The sequence below is a fragment of the Mastacembelus armatus genome, chromosome 16 (genome assembly GCF_900324485.2).
Source record: "Mastacembelus armatus chromosome 16, fMasArm1.2, whole genome shotgun sequence".
In the NCBI taxonomy this organism is placed as follows: domain Eukaryota; kingdom Metazoa; phylum Chordata; class Actinopteri; order Synbranchiformes; family Mastacembelidae; genus Mastacembelus; species Mastacembelus armatus.
Window position 1 is genome coordinate 1,483,480 of NC_046648.1, and position 21,662 is coordinate 1,505,141.

Consider the following 21,662-nt stretch of genomic DNA (forward strand, 5'->3'; position numbering starts at 1 on the left):
ATGTCTAAAACTGCAGTTCACAAAAATTTACAATATATATGAACGAGTGAGCCTCGTTTTTCCAGACATCGTGAGAAATATGAAGTGGCTTAGACCGTGGATTTTGAGTGAAATACTCTGATGCATGCTGGGAGATGTAGGCGTTCTCTTTCCGGTATAAACCGGATATGGGGGGAGAAATAGCTGGTCGCCATCAGTAAAATGACAGTTGTGTGTTTTCACGTGAAAATGGAAAGGTTACTCATATTGTAACGCGCACAGCTCGGCTGGCTTTACGCACAAATCAAATCGAGAGTGAATGTTTATTTTTCAGAAAACATACAAGTTACCGCTCGTTGTTTTTTAAGTTAACGAGCAGGAACGTTGTTTCAGAGGGTCTGCAGCGGTCTCATGGTCCAGGACTTGGGGACAGAGGTAAGTCTGGTGATCTCTCAGGTGAATAAGATAAAAGTGGTTTTTAAGGGGGAAAGTACTGTGGAGATTCTAGAGGTATAACTTATGAGTATTTTAAGTTTGAGGCTACTCTTCAAATGGTTAATTCTGTCTAAAAGCCAAATATATTAAGTTTAAAATTATTAAAGAGAAGAAGAATGATGAAAGGAACAGCGTCACATCTCTGTCTGTGGAGATACACTGAACTAAATACTAATACTCCTAATCCTAGTAATCCTACCAATCCTACCAACTGATTAGTTGATTACCAGTTGGTAGATGTTGGTAGATATCAAGTTGGTGGTCATTGATCACTGTGCTGGTTTGCTGACCTATAAACAAAGTCCAGCTGTGGTTGACTGGAATAAGGTTTTACAGTATATAGACAAAAACAGTGTTGGACGGTGGAACTATATGATAATCCAGGTGATCACTGAGGTGGATTCAGTCCGGCCTGAGTGGGCATGAATGTCTGTACCAAACTTAATGGCATAGCTGTCATAACTATTTGGGTTAATGTTGGTGGATGTTGATTTAGTCAAAATGTTTAATGGTTTGGGGACACTAGATTTAAAGTCAGGGGATGATAAGTGATCAGTAGGATTGTTTTCCTCTGTAGACAATGTGATAGCAATCTGTCATCAGATAGTGAGTTATTGCAGAAGATGTCTGGTAGATAATTGACTCAGAAGAATTAGAAATCATGGCGTGACTAATCTCTATATTGTTTTATCTCTAAATCACACATATGAAGTCATGCTGGTGTTGTAATTTTTGTGTGAAACCTGTAATATGGATTTCCTCCCAGTCATTCCTGAAGTGATCCTGTTCACTCCGCTTTAAATTGCAGATCACCCACAGGTAGCCTCGAGCAGCTCCTTATGTCTGAAGACTCGAGCAGCGATGAAGAATGGTGTGGATCTACAAAAAGGCACGGGGAAGGTGCACGCCCAGAGGCAAAATGTTGGGAATGTGGCAAAAAATTTAGCAGCCTGTCAAACTTGATGTTGCACTACAAAAACCACAATATCACAGCCGCTTGCCACATCTGCAATATTATCTTCAGACGACTGACCTCACTCTCCACGCACCTGGATAATGCACACTCGCCGCCCCTCTGCAACATGTGCCATCAGTCCTTCAGCAATGTGTGGGAGTTAAACAAGCATGCAGAGACACACCGTATGGACAAAGTACCATTTCAACAAGCTCCTGCATTCAGTTATCAAAGTCACAACAGTAACAACTGTTCAAATGAGATGACTGCACAGCAGAGCATAAACTCAGTGCTGTATGACTCAGTGTTAGATCTGAGCCCTGAACAGACTATTGAGGTGAAGACTGAAAGAGCAGAGTCATTTGAAAACAGTGTAGAGTTTATAGTGGGTGAAGATGACGATAAGGATTTTGACACAGAAAGTGACTGGGAGCAGGTGGATGATTCAACAAGCTCTGCATCTGATGATAATGAAGATGAGAGGCCCACTAAACCCGCAGAGTTGTCTTCAGATGGTCCAGAGTCAGATGGTGACTCAAAATCAAGTTCAACTGATTGTTCCAGTAACTCTTCCAACAGTTCACACATCAAGAAAAACCCAGTGAACCCTCCTACTACTAACAGTTCAATATGTGCTATGTGTGGCAGAGGGCCATTCAGGTCATTGAAGCTCCATTTGCTGCACTGCAGTGGGGTAAGAGTAAAATACCAGTGTTCACTATGCAAGAAGCTGTTTCTAAGTGAGGCGTCCCTCAACGAGCACTACATGCCTTTGTATTGCTGTGACATCTGTGGGCAGGTTTTCTCTCATGGGAACTCGTACCATCACCACCCGTGTCCCAAAAAAAGCAAATGTCCCTTGGTCTTCTTTTGTTCTGAAACAATGCCAAAAGCATGTAACATATGCAAATCTTTTTTCACTTCTGAGAAGACACTGTTAAACCATGTCACCAGAGTTCACACATCAGTGGTCAGCACAAACATCTGCATAATAACACAACCATCAGCGCTGACTGAGGAAAAGGCTTCCCCAGGTGTCCGTGGCACAGCTGCCCAGTCCGCGATCAGTAGCCAAAATCCAGTCAGTCAGGTCATTAATGGAAAGCTGCGTGTTGGCCAAAACTATGCAGGGTCATTGTCCACTGTTGTGAAATCTACTCCTTCCTCTCTCTCGACATCCTCCTTCCATCCAGGCAGACCCCCTGCTCCGATGTGCATGGCATCTGCTGCTGCACCCGTCAGGCTGGGGCGAGACGGCGCTCGAGGTCAGTCAACCCACAAGCTTCCAAGTTGTCTTTCTGAACCTTTATTTGACTCTCCTGGTGCCACTGACACTACTTCAGCCACCGCGGCCCCTGAGCCTGTCTCACGGATGCCCACTATTATGGCGATGTTTGAGAATGACAGTCAGGATGTGGCTTTGATGAAACGTATGAACACGGGCTGGCGAGCCAAGGCATCTTATCCTTGCAGGCAGTGTGGCGCCATCTTGCGGCAGCCCTCCCTCATTATCAGCCACCGCTACCTCCACCGAGGCCGCCGCTCACACCGGTGTCAGTGCGGCCGAGCTTTTAAGCACCGGCTGCACCTCCTGCGGCACTGTGTCCAGCATGCAGAGTCCAAGAGCTACATCTGCGTCAGCTGTGGGGAGACTTTCACAGGAGCGAAACTCTTAGCTGAGCACATGAAGGGCAAACCATGGAAAAAATTCCATTTTGGACATACTTTGGGGAAAGTTAAGAAAAAGTGCAGGATGCCCTTTACATGTGACTGTGGACAATACTTTTTTAGACCTTCTGCTTACATATGGCACCAACTTCAAAACTGGAAGAAAAAAACCTAAAGAAGTGAAAAATCCTTTGGAAAGACAAAGCAGACACACTGTTTATCTGTTTTCATGTATTGTGCTGCAGGTTCATGCACCACGTTATAAAACCAAAGTCAACAGTGACATTTCACCCATGTGACCTGACTTTTGTTTGTTTAAAACAAAATCAAAGCAAAAAGTCAATAAGCAAAACCACATAATCTTCATTTTAATAGATTTAATTATAAGCAAGTCCTGGTGCTTGTTAACGTGTTTTCATCATGTGTAAATGTTCTTCCCATACTCGTCTTACTCTGACAACATGGCAGAGTACAAATTCCCACAAGGACTCCTTATTGGATTATGTTAACACATATAAGAAACCAGTTTATCTTCCAGAGAATCAGTCAGCCCAGTTTTGCTTATTTTTCTCAAAGTGCATCTTTACCAGTGAGGTTTGTGGTGGGTTTGTTTTTCAGACTTGTTTTCAGCCTGTGCTAATGTAGAAGTTATGCTCCTGTCAGCTGCTTGTTCAGGTTGGAAACAGGACTTTATTTTTTTTGGTTGCTGTAATATTTCTCACACCTTTCATTTTAACACCATCTGATAGGACATTGTTTGGGTACAAGTCTGGTCCTCGCTGCATCATTTCTACCGTCTCCACAAGATGGAGCTGTTGGGTTGCTAAGATTAGCTTGAACTGGAGTTTCATTGTTCTGAGAACAGGTGTAACTTGTCAGAAGCTTTTCCTCCAAGACAATTACTACCATAAATCTAGACGTTCATTTACAAGCTTCAGTTGACATCCATTATACTCCCAATGACTGATAGTGTGAAATAAAGATTTCTTCCCACGATTGTTGAATATTAGTTTCTTCTCTTGATGGATCATCAAAATACATTAGTGATGATTTACATTTTGACAAGGTGGGTCAGACGACAGCAGAACAACAAAAACGTCTCAGGTTTGTATTACAAATAAACCTCTTTGCACAGATTAACTATGTAACCATTAAACTGTCTGCTAATAAAAATGGGTTTTAAAAACTGATTAGCTTAGCACTGGAAATGAATGTGAGAAATATGAAATAAAATGAACATGTAAAAATATGTAATTCCACAGGAATAAGGCAGTGACAGAGCCCATCAGTGAAGCCTTACAAATAAGAGAGCGATCATGGAGCCTTAGACAGTGTGGGGTTCTACAGTCTTTGTACGAAGATCCGAGTTATTTTACCTTTACAGCTGCTAAAATTTCTCAAAATGCACAGTGATTGTTCTCCCACAGTGAATAGAAGTCTTATTTTGTCTGAACAGATTTACAGCTATGAGTCACTGTGCAGTGCTTTCAGCACAGGGCCAGAAGACGAGAACTTTAGTAGGTATGCCAGTCCTCCAAGTCTCTCAGAGTATGGAGCAGCTCTAGGTTTCCCATCTCATTTTCAGGAACACTATAGATAAAGATAGTTAAGTGTCTCCCGTGCACAGAGCCAGGTCACCTGCAAAAAAACAAATACCGTGTTATTTTCCGTGGCAGACATGTCCCAATTTGATGTAGATACCACATCCTGCAGGGTGTTGTTAGCAGATCTGTGCAGCGTCACTGGCAGCTCTAAGTACTGTTTACCTGATCTCTGGGTTGCGATGACGTAGGGCCTGTGACAGTAGCTCAGAGGTTTGTTGGAAGCAGCGACTCAGCTCATCCAGCTTCTGCTCCATGGAGAGGATACGCTGCTCCAGCTCCCGATAGGAGTTATTCCAGTTGGCACTGAGGTCGCACATGATCATCTGCATCTGTTGAACGATGCAAATGCAGGGATTTCTTGCCTTAAGGAGGGAAAACATGATTTGGCCGGACAACAGCCATAAATCTGCCCGATATTACTGAATTCTGTGCAGACATATTTTGAATGCACGTTACAGCTTCACAGTGAAGCTCTGGGGAGTTGATGTCTCTTAGCTATCGTGCCATTATAATGTTCCTGTGTGACAGTTTCAGGCCAACTCAGACTTGACAGCAGCCCAGTGTTGCCAGCTTAGAATCTGTGTCAGTACATTTGGCAACCCGTTAAAACATCTTGATTTAAAAAAAAAAAAAAAAGAAGCAAAGAAAAAGTAAAATAAACAAAAACACATGTTACTTTTTTTAGTCCCCTGTGCTTCTTGTTGTGGCTGTAGCTCAGTCTGTGAGAGCAGCCTGGTCAGTTTTTACTGCACGCCTGTCAGACTATAACTAACTGACTGCAAAGTGACCATGGCAGGGTTTACTTTTTACATCTTACCAAGGGACTGCACTTCAAGTCTGGAAAAACTTGTTTTCCATATAAATCAATCACAAAAATGCATCTTAAAATGCACAAATTAAACATCAGTGCCTTTTGGCAAGTAATGTTGTTTTTTTTTTTTTATTTTCCACATGGAAAACTTGTCTGACCTGATGAATTCCTGACACACATGAATCCAGAGGCAATTTATGGAGATTTTTTTTGTTTTAGCAAGCATTTAAAGTGTCTGAACACCTAGACACAAACAGCAGACTGTAAAATAACTTTATAATAGGCTATGGAAGTAGTGCAGGTTTTTATAGCCTCTCCAAAGACATGTGTACAAATAATGCACATTTCTCACCTTAGGGAGATCCACCATCTCGCTCACGTAATCTCTCAGTTTTCTTTGTTTGAGGCGTAAATGTCGAAATCTGTGCAGGAAAAGCAAAGCAAAGCAAAATGAGTGGGACCATGTGATGACAATTAGTATTAGCATTAAGACCGTTTGACTTTTTTACACTTTATCGTCCTGTTGGTTTTATTTTAAATTATACTATTATTACATTACACTGTTTTTCTTTTAATATTCAATATATTTATTCAATATATCAATATTTTTTAGATTTACCTTTTACCCTTTACTGCTCTGAAAATATGAGTTTCAAAAATAAAATAAAGGTTCTTCTTATCCTAAATTATCTTATACTAAGACACAGAAAAGGAAGGAGTTGAAAGTAGTTTCATTGAAAAAATACCCATATGATGTTACTGTGTGTGGACTTCAGGAGTTTAATGCTCCAATAAGAGTTTTGAAGTTCTCCTCCTATTGTTCTGGTACAATATAATTTGTGGAGGAGCATCCCACTACTCAACACATGGTAGTAATACTGTGTGTGTGTGTGTGTGTGTGTGTGTGTGTGTGTTCATTAAATAGTTGTAAAACTCAAATAAAAGGGCTAAATCTTGTGTCTTGGTTGGTTTAAACCAGAAGCACGATCAAGAAGAGAAATATGAAAACCAAAAGTGAAATCAAGCATTCAGGTAAACTGCTCTTACATTCCAAGGTTTGGAGGGGCCTGGGCTCCAACTTTCCACAGCTAATTTGTTTATAGTAGCTGTTCTTAGCATAAAGCCGGAAGTAAAACTCCACCCTGGCTAACACACACACACACACACACACACACACACACACACACACACACACACACACACACACACACACAACTGGATAATGACCAGGCACTTCTGGATTTTCTGTCTTGCACAATTCCCAACAAAAACTAAGTAAAAAACAAATAGACAGCTCATAAGAAGGAAGCTTAGCGAAGGTTAAATGAGACTCACTATTTATGTCTGTCCTCTCTCACTCTCCCTCTTCCAGTTTTCACCCAAAGCCACTTCATTCACTTCAAATTTTTCATTGGTCCTCCCACGGAGCTCATCAGAAGTCCTGCTCCACATCACATCCATCCACATCCATCCAGATGTTCAGCCACTGCTCCTGACGCTTTTACCAACACCAACGTCTGGACTGCAAACGGGGGGGGGGGGCACTTTCCTGTGCGTTTCATGGACTGACTATCCCATTTAACGACTTCATGATGGGGTCTTATCTCCAGAGACTTCAGTGTTTCTATTGTTGACTCTAATAGCTTAGAGAATCAAATACCTTCTGAGCTTCTCTCTATTAATCTCTACTTATTGAAATGAATGCCATATTAATTTTCTCAATGAGTGTCTTAGATTATGTCGTCACATTGTACCGTGGATAGGTCATTTAATTTTGCCAGCAGAGCTTCGTCTCTGGTTCTGTACCATGAAAAGGTGGCCCTTTGTTCATACAGGCTATGCCCACATAAAAGAAGTAAACAAATCTGATTAGAAATCTAAATTAGCCATTAAAAACCGTGACTCTGTGTGGTTAAGCATGTTGACACCAAGTTAATGGCCCATAAAATACACATGTAAGCCACATAAACCAGCACCCACTTAAACCTCTCACCCAGACGCAAACATCCAGTCATCCTGCCTGGAGGTATCATTTGGCGATACAGTAACTCACACTCTGATGGCTTCCAGAAGGCATCTCTGGTGTCTTCGGTGCTCACCACGGTTTCCCTTTGTCGTGTTTGTGCGGTGCAAAAGCCAACACTCCCTTAGCACGTTGGCAGCAGCATGGCGGATCTGATGAAGAGACAGAAACCTCCATATTGACAGATCAAACACAGAAGTTCCAGGAGCAGAAACGTGGTGATAAGACCATCAAGATAAACTCAATCAAACTTGCAAGCTTGACTGACAAGAAAATACAGCACTTAAAATATTTGTAGACAGAATCTGGTTTATATCAATCATTTTAGTACAGGAAGTAAAAGCATGAGTCATTCAAGAAAGCTGATTGACTCCAGATAGTTTTTCCTGTTGCTCTGTGATGTAAATGTCCGATAAAACAGAACTATGAAGGTCTTATTTTCACAGAGGCTTTTATACCAGAATTGAATGAACAGACCATACAGGCTAGAACTAAGGCTAGAACTAAGGTTTAGACATTGCAGGATTTCACCAGTATTAGCTTTTTGCTTCTATTTATGTCTGTTTATCTTCCTGCACAAATCACAACTGCCCTGTGATGATGTCACCCTGGCCCTGTTGTGAAGGTTATTAATAGAGACTGTCAGTGTCTGCATCCAGATGTCTTCCCCTGTTCCCATCGGTGTAAAGCTGCACTGCACTAGATAGCTCAGAAGGATGCACGCACAATCACAATCTCACACAATCTCTCTCACGCACACACACACACACACACACACACGCAAAGAGACCAAAGCAACCATGAGCAAGGCATAAAGATGCAACTAGAGACAGGATGCAGCCACCAGGCCAAAGGAAATGTTTGTATCCTCAAAGCACTGCATCTACCGCTGTTTTACAGTTTGTTGAGAAGCTGTAGCACTGCATGAACTGCAGAGATGGGATCCTCTCAGTAATTACACATCTCTGTACAGTGTATTCCTCACACATTTTCCTTGTATGTATATACAATATGTTTCCTTGTAAGATTTTGTTTATCAGAAACTGCTTTCAGTAAGCAAACCCCTGAATCCTGTCCAAAGATACAAGAAGAGTAACTCTTCTACGAGCCACTTCCACATACACACACGTCAACTCAACCAGTTTCCTGCCCATCGCTGCACCGTCCTGACCTGACACAGGTTTCTTTCCTGTCAGAGATAAGATTATTTCCTCTGTTTGACGCCTTGAAAAGGCTATAAAGAGTTTGGCAGACATCATATTTTCCCACTCTCCTGTCCTCCGGTGTCATTTATTTAAGGAAAAAATAATAATTATAAAAAGAGTCAAAAACCAAAACACACAGGCAACATGGAAAGTCATGACGCTTCCATCCTGACAACTCTATCCGCTTCATCTTGTTTCATTCTCGCCACACTGCAGTCACCTCCGATGGAAGGTAGAGCTGCTGCCTGTTAAATATTATCACACGTATGCTGCTAAAATAAGACACATCATCATCTCCCAGTGGAACAAAACAGAACAAAAGGTTATATTGGACCTTTTAATTTAGATCTTGGTGTGTTCTTTGAAAGAGTCACATGACCACACCCCTAAGATGACATTCTAGGTCATAGGTGGTTAATCTCTAATAAAACCCTCTGCCGAATGTAATACTTGTTTCTTTGTTTATTAAATTATGGTACTGTTTTCTGGCAATGCACTACAGATTTTAATAATAATTCATCGTCGCGTAACGCAACGTGATTCTGACGTATTTCCTAACACAAAGTGCCTTTTTATAAAATATCCATTCATCAGCTGTTATGATGTGTTACAGTATATCAACATGCAGAAATCAGGTTCACCTATAAAGATGTTATAGTACATATTTTAGCAGAATTGAGAACTTAATGAGCTATAACCCATGAAATAACATAAGCAAAATGCATGAAGTGAATTAACTAGTTTTTAATTAATGCAAACCAACAGCTGCCTGGACTATTACTTTCCTGTTAGAAAAGGTAGATTAAATAGTCTAAAATATTACAACGTGCTTTCAAACAGAGTTAACAATGTAAAGTGCATCTGTAATTTGTAGTTCACACATGCAATTTATGCATTTCCCAGTGTTTCACAATCTACCCTGTACATGCTGAAAGGCTCTTACCCTTTTAGAGATCTGGGTGTCCAGCATGAAGAAGTGTACATGCTTCTCTCCTTTGTTCAATGCCAGCTTCTCTGTGACAACCGCCACCAGCAAGGCAGTGCAGGCTACACCCTAAAATCCAACACACACACAAACACACAACAGCTGGTTGCATGGTTACTGATTTATTTACAATAGGCCTGTCCTGACAATATAATCTAAGATTGATCAAAAATACCGTAGACATTCCCGCTAAGCAGAACTTTTCCTTTTACAGTCTGATTTTAGGCCCAATTCTTTTCTGGACTCTCAATAGGGAAGCACTTATTATTAGAAAAATGAATGTTGGTCTTTATACCTGATTTGGTTTTGTCCAATAAATCAAAGTTGGGTTTACACAGAGAGCTCAATGGTTAAACTGACACCTCTATGTAATATTGTGAGTTTCCCTCGAGAACAGCAGCAGAACAGAACTACAGAATGATGGAAAATATTTAGATGGGCCACTGAATGAATCACCCACAGTCACACAAATAGACACGTCATGGGATGCAGACACTGCAATGAACCCATGTCCACCATGGAGATAAAGATAACCAGTCTTTACCTGTTTTCCTTTTTTCAGCTGGCGTTAGAAAGCACAAGAAAAGAAAGGAGAGCACAACAATAAGCATGAGCGTAAGAAGGCACACATCAGTTTTATTTATTATATATAAAATATATGAATCCTTAGCTCCAACAGTCACATAATATCTGCCATTATACTGTGGAGGCACAGACTCTTTCCTTGGATCTGTCCACACTGTCAGCCCCTGAACACAGCCACAGACTGAGTTATGGCTGAAACTGAGCAGAAGTGCTGACCAAGACTTTCAGCCTATTACAGGTGTAAGCATCACCCCGGTCACTGGCTCCCAGAACTGCCCTGATCAGAATAGAAAACTTATGTTTTTTCCAAATCATGGGCACAGGTTGGCACAACCTCCTGTTGTAGCTGTGCCAAAGGCAATAAAGCACCTAAAAATGGATATGGTGGAAAGTTTTCCCTTGGAAGGGGGGGTCGGGGGGGCTTATAAAAACAAGGCAGATGGAGAAAGAAAGAGGGAAAAGATTGTTTTCCACTCTGTCACAGACTCGTGCCCCCAGCCAGCACCTCCTCTGTGACTGTTATCTGCTACTGCAGGGTTAGCCAAAACCAGCCCTCGGGGGAGCCACTGCCCCGCTTGCTTTCCAACCATCCCTACCCTTCCAGCTTCCAGCTGACTGAACACACCTGACCCAGGTAGAGTAGGGCAGGGCCAGTTGGAAAACAGACAAAGGAGTGGCCCCTGAGGACTAGAGTTGGCTACCACCCTGCTACCAGAATGTAACACAGCAAAGGTGAGTCAATTGGCAGTGAAGCAAAGTCTGTTGCCTATTCAAACACACAGCCACTCCTTGCTCTTACTGTCTTATTCTTCGGCTTATGTTCCTGTAAGTTTTTGTTCTACCTCAAATATCATTTCCCAATCCCTTCATCCCTCCATCTGTATCTCTGACCATCCCCTCCACAGTTTTTAGTCTCAATGATGAACTATTACTATTTGAAATGGCTCTTATGCTTTCTTTTAACAGGAAGTTATTGTTGCTCTGATTTTACTGCATGAACAGAATGACTGCAATGCTTTGTCTACTTCCTCTCTGAGGCTTGTCATCACAACAACGTGATCACATTCCATACAGATGTTCTGTGTGGACTTCACAGCGCTCACTGCGTGGTGACAGTCGTTTCGTGTAAGTTCCTGGTACTGTCAAGGTCTGTTCATTAATTTACAGCTGCGATCTAAATCAAGCACACAAAGGAATGAAGGCATTCAGGTCTGTCACCAGCTTGGTGACAATGTTTCCAAGGAACCTAGTGCAACAGAGCAGAAAAGGCTGGGCTAGAACACAACAAGCGCAGGAGAAAAGTGAACCAAGCTGAACTGGATGAAATGGGAAAAATTCAACAGGAAAACAGGAGGAAGAGCTGCTGCAATGGAACAGAAGGGAATGAAACAAACCAAAGAGGATGGTGTGGAGCAGTACGGAGCAGAATAGAGCAGGGCAAAGTGGAACAGAACGGGTCAGAACAGAATATACTGGGGAGGAGGGGAATGGAACAAAATGGAATTATGGAAATTATGGAAAGATAACAGAACCGAGTAGAACAGGAATGGAATGAAAATAAATAGACAGAACAGAAACAGAACATGTTTTTGTGCATTATCAAAGTGGTTATGCACACAATGTATCTTGGTTACAAATAAATGCAAAAGTGAAACAAAGATAAGACATCTCCATTCTTGGTGGTTACTGAAGCGAGCGCTAAAATATCTTTTCTGTCAAAACTGCTACTGCCGTGCAGGCGAAATAATTCTCTGATAAGAGGCAAAACAACCAATTGAAATGAAATAACATGACTGACTCGAGTTCTGTGTGTTTCATAAGCACCAATATTCGCACAGCCGCATGCAATTCCTTTGGTGCATGCACGAAGCTGCTTTTGAAATTCTTATGCTTGTCAAAAGAGCATAAAATCTTCATTTTCATTTTCTCATCAATCAACCCAACCTAGTTACCATTACTCCAGCGAAGAGACACACCGCCTTGCCACAGCTGGTGGTGGGCGCCACATCCCCATAGCCGACTGTGAGGAAGGTGATGGCTATGAGCCACAGAGCCGTGTTCATGTTGCCTGTCAACGCTTCGGTCTGCCTGCAGAGGGGGGGGAGACTGAGACTGTGTCATGGTGAAACGTGTTAAACATCTTCTTATGGAGCCCACTGCAGTTAACCAAACATTCAAAACTCCTTAAGTCACAGTTCACTAATAATACAGGGGTCAATCGTGTACACACATACATGAAACAAAAACTGTACGTTATAAAATAACTTGATGGGAATGGTTAATCCAGCAAATTAAATAGGGTACCTGATAATTCATGCTGTTAAATCTGGTGTTTGTGGACCTTGATTAAAAAAAGCTGTAAAAGTCTAATTTTGCCATGAAACAGTCTTTTTATTGACTGTTTATTGATTATTGATTTGTAACGTGTCTCAAAGTGCTCAAATATAAAACGACCAACAATATTAAAGTGATAACTACTGAAAACAGTAAGAAGAAAATGAATTTAAATCATTTCGTTGTCTATATTGTGAAATTTCCACATCTCTATTTCATGATGAATACTTGTCTGAAGACAAATTGTCCATAGATCTTCCCAATAATTTAGTACCAAATTACATGGAACCTTCTTATGGTTGTGATTATGAATCCGGTCCTTTCTTTTATTATTAAGAGACTATGAGATCTGTAAAACTAAGCTGTACTGTGAGGCCTAAACCAAAGAAATCAGTCTGTGAATGTGCATATAAATAACTTGGTGGATTCAAACATTTTATTGCTTTGGCACAGCAATAAAATCGAACACCCACTTTGTGCACACAATAAGTTTTGATGAAGGTTTGGTGAGTCAAACTGTGTAATCAGCTCTGTTGCTCTACAGCTCACATCAGGAAATGAGTACCACTGTAAACTTGTAAAACATTATAAAGCACAAGGGCAATGTACATTTGGCAGGAACTACACAAAGAGGTCATTCAGTGTGTGTTTGCATTCATCCACCTCCTGGATGTGCCAATGCAGAAAATGGATGGTTTAACAGTGCACTGTTAAAATGTTCGGTGGGCTTATCACCCGTCGGTCATAATCTGTCTTTTATTCCTTTGGACAAATCAAAATATACCTGTGAAACTGAAAGCAAAACCTCCCATTAAAGTTCAAATGAACAAATGACCTCAGCCTGTCTAAAGCAGTGAGACGGACTGTCAGAGAGATTATAGTGGAAAGCAAATATCTGGCGTTCTTTCAAAGTCAATTTTACTGTATTGAGTGCAGTCAATATTTGGTGAGCAGGACCGGCTCTCTCATGAAAGGACCAACCAAGCAAAGATTACACCTAATATGTCAAAGTCAAAAGGTTCGAAGGAGAGGTTCAGTACTCTCACCAACAAACTACGGGTACTCACGGTCAGAAGCTGGTTATCTCTGCTGAGGACTGTGCTGTAGATACAGATTTGACAAACAACACTGTGCAGTGCAGAAGTTTTAGTTTCTTATTCCACCACATCATCAGGTGCCTGACTGATCCCAGGTTCATTGTGCAAGACAACAAGCCCAAACAGAACCCACTAGAGTTCATGAAGAACTATTTTCAGAGGCAAGAAGAGCCAGGAGTCCTGCAGCAGATGGTCTGACCCCCACAGAGCCCTGATCTGGGCAGTGTGGAGTCAGTCTGGGACCACATGAGACAGAAACTGGGACAGTCTGAATCTACAGAAGAACTGCAGCAGGTTCTGCAAAGCACCTGGGGAACCTGTGTGCAGGTCAAACCAGAGAGAACTGCTGCTGGTCCTTTGCTGCACTTTGGATGAAGTTAACTGATAAATAAAAAACGATTTATTTAATTGACATCAAAACAACCCCATGTGTGAATATATCAATGGGGCTAGGCTAAATAGCAGAAACTCCTCTCTGTATAAAGCAGTAGAGTCTCTTAAACAACATACTGTTCAAGATATTGTGCATATTAGATAATTCTAACATTTAGTATGCACAGAGAACATACCTCATACCAGTGTTTTACAGCCAGTTTCCGTTGTAATGACTAAACAAATGCATTTCTCTTCCTCACCTCTCACACAGTGTGAGCATCCAGGACGCGGTGAGCCAGAAGAAGAGGATGAAGACCAGCAGCGTGCGTGCCGGGTGTTTGTTCATCAGTACCTTGAGAACAAAGCGGAAGGTGAAGTTGATGTTGTTGAGCGAGCCGATGCTCCGGTAGGAGGCGCTCAGCAGCACTTTGCTGTGCAGCAGGATGGCTCTGTGCACCAAGTACAAACGGAGGAACATCAGCACTGATAACAGCAGCTCCATGTCCAACAGGATGTCGCTTTGGTAGTTGGAAACACGAAGTGGAGCTGGGGAAGACGAGTTGACATGGAGGCCCACCTTCCAGTATGTGCCGACGGGATGGATGGAACAGACCAACAGCTCCAGACTGATCACACAAACCCTATGACTGGTCATGGCAATGCGCCAGTCCACTTGGTTGTGGTCAATGACGAACAGCTGAAGGATGAAGGAGAAATGTGAAGACAGAGGGAGAGAAGATGGAAAATGTGCTGATGGATGTTGGAAACCAGTGACAAATTAATGTTGCATGAGTAGCTCACACATAAGGAAGTGAGAACGTGTTTGTCCCCTTAATATGTGGCTTTACTCAAAGGCAAAAGTCGATATTCTAAGAACTTTCACCCCGACCATGCCATTTATAAAAACCGTTTCCTTATTCCACTGATTAAAATGTTCCACAGTTCTTGCATGATTTAGTTTGTCACCAGGGACTGCCTGTGTGTTTGCCTCCACCCTAAACCTACCCTTCCTTATCTCCTCTGCACACTTGGCATGGACCCTCTTGTATCAGAAACACGAGCTGCAAACTGAAAACACAACTAGCATCAACCCAGTAGCAGCAAAAGAACCAAGGAGTTCTGCTATGTATGTTCTTCAGGGTGTTTTGCACGTTGTTTCTGCACTTGTTGCACTTTACTGAAGTTGCACGTTGTCAGCGCGTATGAGGGAGAATGAAACAGTGTTTACTCTGTTTAACTTCAACCAAATCTCTTTTCATGTATTTTGAATTCACACACAACGGCAGCATGCCATGAGGACTGGAAAAACACTGCAGCTACAACAAAGTGCATGTCTGTGTGGGCTGAGGATTCCGTCCTGGGTTTTTCTACGCGTACAGCAAATGCAACACAGTTAATCAGTGTTGAGGCTACCATCAGTGGACTGAGAGCTCTTTCTAAAACAAATGCATCTCCAATAAACCGTCACTCTAACCAAACTAATTTAGACCAAACATCACTGGTTGTATGTAGCAGTATGGCAGGCAGAGCCCTGAAGATCAACAGTGCACCTATGACGCCATATACACCACATCACAACCAGGGCATCCAAACTGTTGGAAACAACATGGAAAAGACCGACTCACCCTGATGTCCTTATAATGGTAGGCTATAATGAGGATCAGGAGACACCCAGTGGACAGGCTGATGGAACAGCTGATGATCAAAGCAATATTTGAGTCCTAGGAAGGAAATGGAGACCTGTCATAAAAGGAAGGCTTTCTGCAACAAGTTAGATTTGATTTCTTTCCATTAACATTATCAGATGTTCATAAAATATCATCAAATAGCTGATGAAGTGAACTTGTCACTGTGATGTGATGAAAGGGGAATAGAAATATCCAAATCAAGCACAAGTGGTAAATATACCATCACAGGGACAGGTACGGTATATTTACTGAAGCCTCCTGACTGTTAGCACACACTTCTGAAACTGTACCTTCTGCTATAATGAGGCTTATTGCTGGGACAGTATCCTATATAAACACAATTAAGTTCTTCACTGAACAGCAGAGAGCAAAGAAACACAACAAGCCTTTAAAGTCAGTAAAGGGCAGATTCCTGATCTTCCCTTCGCTCTTGCTGTAACAGCTGAATTGTTCATGCATGAATAGGCAAGTCAGCCTTTGTTTACAATCGATGTATGTGTGGTTTCCAGCAATGAGGACAAAAAAAAAAAGAAAAGACTTCTTTTCCTCAAGATTATAATGAATGTTATCATTTCACAATGAACTGTGACACAACTAAATTTGGTAAATTATCAAAATTACTTCTGCTACAACTCTAAATTAAGCAGTATTGGGTTTTGGTCTTCTGGTCAGACTGGGGCATTTTTCACACTGCATTTCCCTCTCTAATCTGTGCTGCTTTTGAGAGTGTGTTAACAATCTTTTCTTTATAATAATAAACATTTTGTCAGAGATTTACCCCTTTCATAAAAAGTAGAGTAACAAGATAATTAAATACTTTCCATTTCATGGACACAGATAAACACAGTATGATGGTTTATGTAAAGAAACTGCATTAAGAAATAGGCACTGGTCTCTGCTATAGCAGGTTAAAGGGACTAAAGGTCCTAAAGAGTCCTTCAGCCTCGGTGCAAAGATACAGTGGCAATGGAAATGTTTAACAGGCACTGCAGTTTAACATGGTTTACAGTTAAAAAGATAATTACAAACTTTCAAACTTCAGGAAACTTGAGTGTGTAGGTGGTATTGTGTGACGTCCATTGGCAAGGTACGTCGTTTTCCAGTTTCTCTTGTAGCATCTACATCATGTCTGTATTTTGTCCAGGGCTAATTAGAAGACCCCACAAAAGCTCAACATTTCACCACATTCCATAACAGAGAGTTCAACACGTTTCATGAAGAGTCTGTGAAAATGTTTCTGTAACATTTTCCTGATGGAAACAGTGATTTCAAGTGAACCTAATTTGGGTTTAACCTTTACATGGATTGTCTCTCAAAGTCTTGGACAGACAACAAGTCACCATCACCAAAACAAGCTGCATAGCAAAATAATCAGAAGTAAAACACTGAATCCAGCGCACAAGAAGGTGCTCTGGTTAGTATGGCCTGTAAGAAGGAAATGTTTTCCAATGCAATAATATGTGCATCTGACTTTACTTTTCTAATTTGGTTTGTTAGTCAGTGTGGGTTCATTTAATTATGTGTTTGGTGTTATCAATCAGCCGTGGATATGTAGAGACATCCTGTATAAAGAAAAAGCTAAAAATAAATGAGGAAAGTTCAGTTAATATCACCACAAACGACACAAACACAAGGCAACTTCACAGTCAAGTACCTTCAGTGTGAATATGGACATTTTGAAATAATGTTACAGTGAGACTTGATGTTTGGGATTTCCTGGTTTGAACCTGTGCTGATGTTTACGAGTCTAACCTGGTGCTGGACAGTCTAGGGACAGATGTGGACGACCTGCCGCCTGAGGGGAACCGACCCATTAGCTCTGAAAGACCACAGGTGAGTTAGGCGGCACTTTTCTGTACCCTGCAGAACCCTTTCTCCTCATTTGTTTTTGGGACTCTGTGCTGCTGTCCTTCCTTCTTATTAGCTATTTATTGGTTATGTTTAATGTGTTCATCAGAAAAATAACCCAGATTAGTATAAACATGTCAACCAGATCTGAGCCACTTTTGGTTGTCATGGCTCACTTCCAAATTTGGCTCTTTGGACCACAAGCCAGAACTTGAAAAATCTGTTTGAGAACCAGTTCCGGTAAAGGGAACAGCTTCTGCATGAGTTTTACCCAGTTTTGCATGAGCAGACACAGATAACACAGCAAAGTGGAGTGTCTGTTTTCTCAATTTGCATCTGTGACACAACATATTACCATATTGCTCTGTTTTGCATTTAATGCTAAAACATGACAACGTGCCCCAGGGCTAAATTATCTACCTCAACATAAAATCCATCATTAAATTCAAGAAGACGTTAAAACTGTTCCGAGCAGGATGAAATGGTCTGACAAATATAACAATGTTGTATTAAATAATGTGTTATATTTGAAAATAAATCTGTATTTTAATTTAGACATTGGATAAAGCTGTCAAATATGTCTGTTTGGGCTGCAAACCAGCACTTGTATAATCACAGATGATTGAGAACCAGCTCCTCCAAACGAGCTGCTTTGCCACCTGTTCAAACATCCCAAAATATTCTTTTACATACTGCATATCGTGATCAGCTGCTAATTTGCACTGCATGGATATTGTTTGTATTGTAAGGTCATTTCAGGAAAATCAACACAGAGTTGCAGAAAAGAGGACATAGGGTTGCATCCACAACAAAGTGCATGCCCCTGGCTCTAGCCCAGCCAAAGTCAAGACACAGAGACTTCTAGACTGGCCATACAATCACTCTAATTATTCACTAAATGATGTGGAAAGATAGCCTGAAGTACTGTGAGCAATCTTGCTGTAGGGGAAGAGGTAAAATGTGGAAAACGTTCCATAAATAGCCCTGTTTTCGTGCGTAATCATGACAAGTTATGCTTAAATTATAACTGCGTAAACTGGCGTTGGCCTTAATTTGGCAGCTCCAAAATATTATGCAGCTTTCCTAAAAAATTGCTTTAAAAATAAAAACACAATAATTGTAGAGCGCTGCTGCTCACTGCAAAGATGCTATATTTTGTTGAGATGACCCCTGTGTGACCAGTATCGGTCAACAGGGGAGGGAGATGTCACAGCTCACACAGAGATCACCTGAGAGTTAAAGATGAATTAAATCAGCAGCCACTCCAAAATAATATGTTTTAGGTGCAGCGCTGAATGTTTTTCCAGTGCATCAGCATTTCCATACTAAAGCTGATGCCTGTTATTAAGAATAGTCGGAGGACACCTGTTCTTGGTTCGTATATTTGTAAACTGGAATATTAATGTGATGTCCATGCCAGCACAGTTAATTTCACTGCTCTGTGAAAGTCAGACCACATTTCCACAGGTTTCTCAAAAGATCGCAGCTGATGTGAGGCTGTTTGACACTGTAATCAATCACCGCCATCACAATATGGAGGTGGTCTGATGTTTTGCATGAGAACTTTTTTCCACATGTGGAACTGGCGTGTAGGAAGTCTTGAGGGGAGCAGGAGGGGAGTTAATAATGTGTTGATCGTGCGGCCTGGCATTGTTATCCACTGAGATCTGCATGTTCATGTCACGAGGCCGTGCTACCAAATCGTGTGTCTGGAAATGGACTAACTAATCAGCAGGTCAGGGAGGTTCGAGGCCCAGGTGCAGATTGTGCTGTCTGCTCATCAAGGAAGTTGTTACGATAACAGACGGAGTCACTTGTCTAAGGGTGGTTTCTGCACCAGTTGTAGAATTACTGAAACATGTCAGACGTTAAAGCTAAACTGCAGGATGTGACATCAATGTGTTGATTTCTCCGTCTCATTTCTATCATATCATATCATAAATGGAAAAAACTATTTTGAGCAATTATACTACACAAGTAACAGATAAGAGGCTGCTGAAACCAGGACTGTGATGACCTTTTGGATTTATTTATCCCTTAACGAGGAGTCCAAGGACACTACAGGCTGAAAAGGTGATTTTGGCTCCTTGGCAGAACAGGCGCTGTTGTGTAAATGTTATTAGGCTGCAAAAGTGTAATATTTCACTGTGGATCAGGTTTGGATTGGATATGTAAGACTGACATTTATAAGCAAAAAGCAAAATATTGTCTGGCAGTTGAGAGGTGGAAGTCTGCTGATGTTGTGAGTGCGAACAAAACCAAGTTGTCACATTTCAGCGTCTAATTCGATTTCGTTCTGGAAAGTAGTCTGACCTGATCGACCTTTTACTAGGCAAGAATGAATGTGATTCATCTGTCGGACCTACCGGATTATAAACGATAGGGCATATCTCGACGTGGATTATCATGAGCAGTATCCCGAGCAGAGCAGTGCCCAAAGCCAAAGCGCAGAGACGCTTTTTGTCCTCCAATAAAAACTTTCTGTCTCGCAGTCTGTGGAGGTTGTCTCCCTCCATGGGAGTCCGCTTCCCGGGCAGTGAGAAGGGCACAGATACTTCTGCCGAGTCTCCGCCGTTTCGGTTGTTCACGCCATCGTAGTGTAGGCAGTCAACTGTGGAGTCGCCGTGCAGGCTGCGGTTTGTCACCTCCATCTCCAGAGCGCACATGAGACGCTCGCCTGTGCCACTTTTTCTGTCGTGACGCTCCGCTGCTCCGTCTTCTCTCTGTCCGGTCTCCCCTTTGCTTTCCTCCCAAACTGGGGAAGGCATATTCCGCTGGGCGCACCGCGTACCAGGCCCTTCTCTCGTTTGTCGCTCATCAAAGTAGCGGGTTTACCTAAACACTTGGCTTCTGGTACACCCTCACCTTAACACTCCTACCAACCGGCGCCACGTGGTTACGCGCATGGATGCCATTTGGACACGCAGTTGGACTGTGGGCTCTTTTTGCAGGGGTTATTATTTTAAGAGTGCGTGTCAGCCTGCGGCAAACCGACTACACGAGTGCCGTGTGGAGGTGTGCGTGATGCGCTCTGAAGAAGTTACGCCTACGCCTGAGTGCGTTCAAGCTCGGGCATATGGCAGGTTCGAAGTTTTAAGGGAAGAAACGGGAGTTTTTTTCATATAATAAAACACACAGACACAAAATGAGAATAAAACGGGCTACGTGCCCTCTGAGAACCTGGTGCTTTTATGGTTTTATTTTTGGTAACGCACTGGAACAGCGGTGAGTGCGAGTTCCAGCGGCACAGCGTCATCTTGTGGCTGAGCCCCAAACTCCTCACGGCTGTTCGTGCGTCTGCTCCTCACTCACGCGTTTTTAAAATGCAGCTTTAAGGCGTTGTTTGTATTAAACCCATAAAAATATATATATTCTTATAAATATGTCTGTTTTATTGTTTTGGTACAATCTGATTGGCCAACGAAATCTAAAGGTAATGAGGCCTAACAAGTTTACTGGGCCTGTCTAAGGAGGAACTGCGTCACGACCTTGGGCTGAATGACGCACCCAGCGCTCCGGAGTCCTTCAGCTGCAGGATCCTGCCTATTCTGCCGACAGTAATGACTGTCCTCACAGCTCTGAGTGAAGCCATGAGCTTCAGTGTTTTCACACCAGCAGGTGGTTTTCAGGGACAGATGTTTTTTTTGTCTCTTGTTTTTTAAAATGAGAAAAATAAAAACTTGTCACTCAAATCACACACATGCAAAACGGCACAATTTCAGCTATTAGTTCATTTAATCTGCTGCAAAAGGTGAAAGCAAAACGATGCTTAAGCACAAACAATGTTTAAATTTAAAATGTACAAGGACTGTAAATAAATATGCATCCAAACTAATGAGATTCAACCAGTAAAAAAAAAAAACAAACCAAAAAGAAAGAAAACATGTCTGTAGCTGCTGCATTTTTCATCCCAAAAATAGTTATTTACAATAAAAATTTAAAAAATTAATTAGACTATAAAATAGATACAACTAAAAAAAAGGAAAACCTATACCTCTTTTTGACAGCAG

The 21,662-nt window shown here is 41.7% G+C and overlaps 2 protein-coding genes across 4 annotated transcripts; one reads left to right on the plus strand and one right to left on the minus strand.

The window, feature by feature from the left end:
- Window positions 1–177: 177 nt before the first annotated feature.
- LOC113122252 (zinc finger protein 135) lies at window positions 178–3,503 on the plus strand. 2 transcript variants are annotated; one of them, XM_033325582.1, is made up of 3 exons: window positions 184–236; window positions 314–414; window positions 1,283–3,503. In XM_033325582.1, exon 3 carries the CDS (start codon window positions 1,314–1,316, stop codon window positions 3,270–3,272), a length of 1,959 nt encoding a protein of 652 aa, XP_033181473.1. In that variant the 5' UTR covers window positions 184–236; window positions 314–414; window positions 1,283–1,313; the 3' UTR covers window positions 3,273–3,503. The 2 variants fall into 2 exon arrangements, with proteins under 2 accessions (XP_026149236.1, XP_033181473.1); XM_026293451.2 differs by having other exon boundaries at window positions 178–414.
- A 644-nt stretch (window positions 3,504–4,147) lies between these two features.
- On the minus strand, window positions 4,148–20,661 carry kcnn4 (potassium intermediate/small conductance calcium-activated channel, subfamily N, member 4). 2 transcript variants are annotated; one of them, XM_026293461.2, is made up of 9 exons: window positions 20,019–20,661; window positions 15,742–15,837; window positions 14,377–14,813; window positions 12,263–12,398; window positions 9,684–9,794; window positions 7,566–7,687; window positions 5,865–5,934; window positions 4,864–5,030; window positions 4,148–4,735 (listed from the first exon to the last, which is right to left on the minus strand). In XM_026293461.2, exons 1-9 carry the CDS (start codon window positions 20,418–20,420, stop codon window positions 4,732–4,734), a joined length of 1,545 nt encoding a protein of 514 aa, XP_026149246.1. In that variant the 5' UTR covers window positions 20,421–20,661; the 3' UTR covers window positions 4,148–4,731. The 2 variants fall into 2 exon arrangements, with proteins under 2 accessions (XP_026149246.1, XP_026149247.1); XM_026293462.1 differs by lacking the exon at window positions 4,148–4,735 and having other exon boundaries at window positions 4,860–5,030.
- Between the last annotated feature and the right edge of the window lie 1,001 nt (window positions 20,662–21,662).

What these genes read in the sequence shown, in the direction of transcription:
- LOC113122252 (XM_026293451.2), top strand. Translation starts at nt 1,314, where the DNA reads ATGTCTGAAGACTCGAGCAGCGATGAAGAATGGTGTGGATCTACAAAA.
- kcnn4 (XM_026293461.2), bottom strand. Translation starts at nt 20,420, where the DNA reads ATGCCTTCCCCAGTTTGGGAGGAAAGCAAAGGGGAGACCGGACAGAGA. An exon ending in ATGCTCACACTGTGTGAGAG is followed by an intron (nt 12,399 to 14,376) that starts GTGAGGAAGAGA and finishes CCCCCTCTGCAG; the next exon opens with GCAGACCGAAGCGTTGACAG. An exon ending in GTCTCTTCGCTGGAGTAATG is followed by an intron (nt 9,795 to 12,262) that starts GTAACTAGGTTG and finishes GTTGGATTTTAG; the next exon opens with GGTGTAGCCTGCACTGCCTT.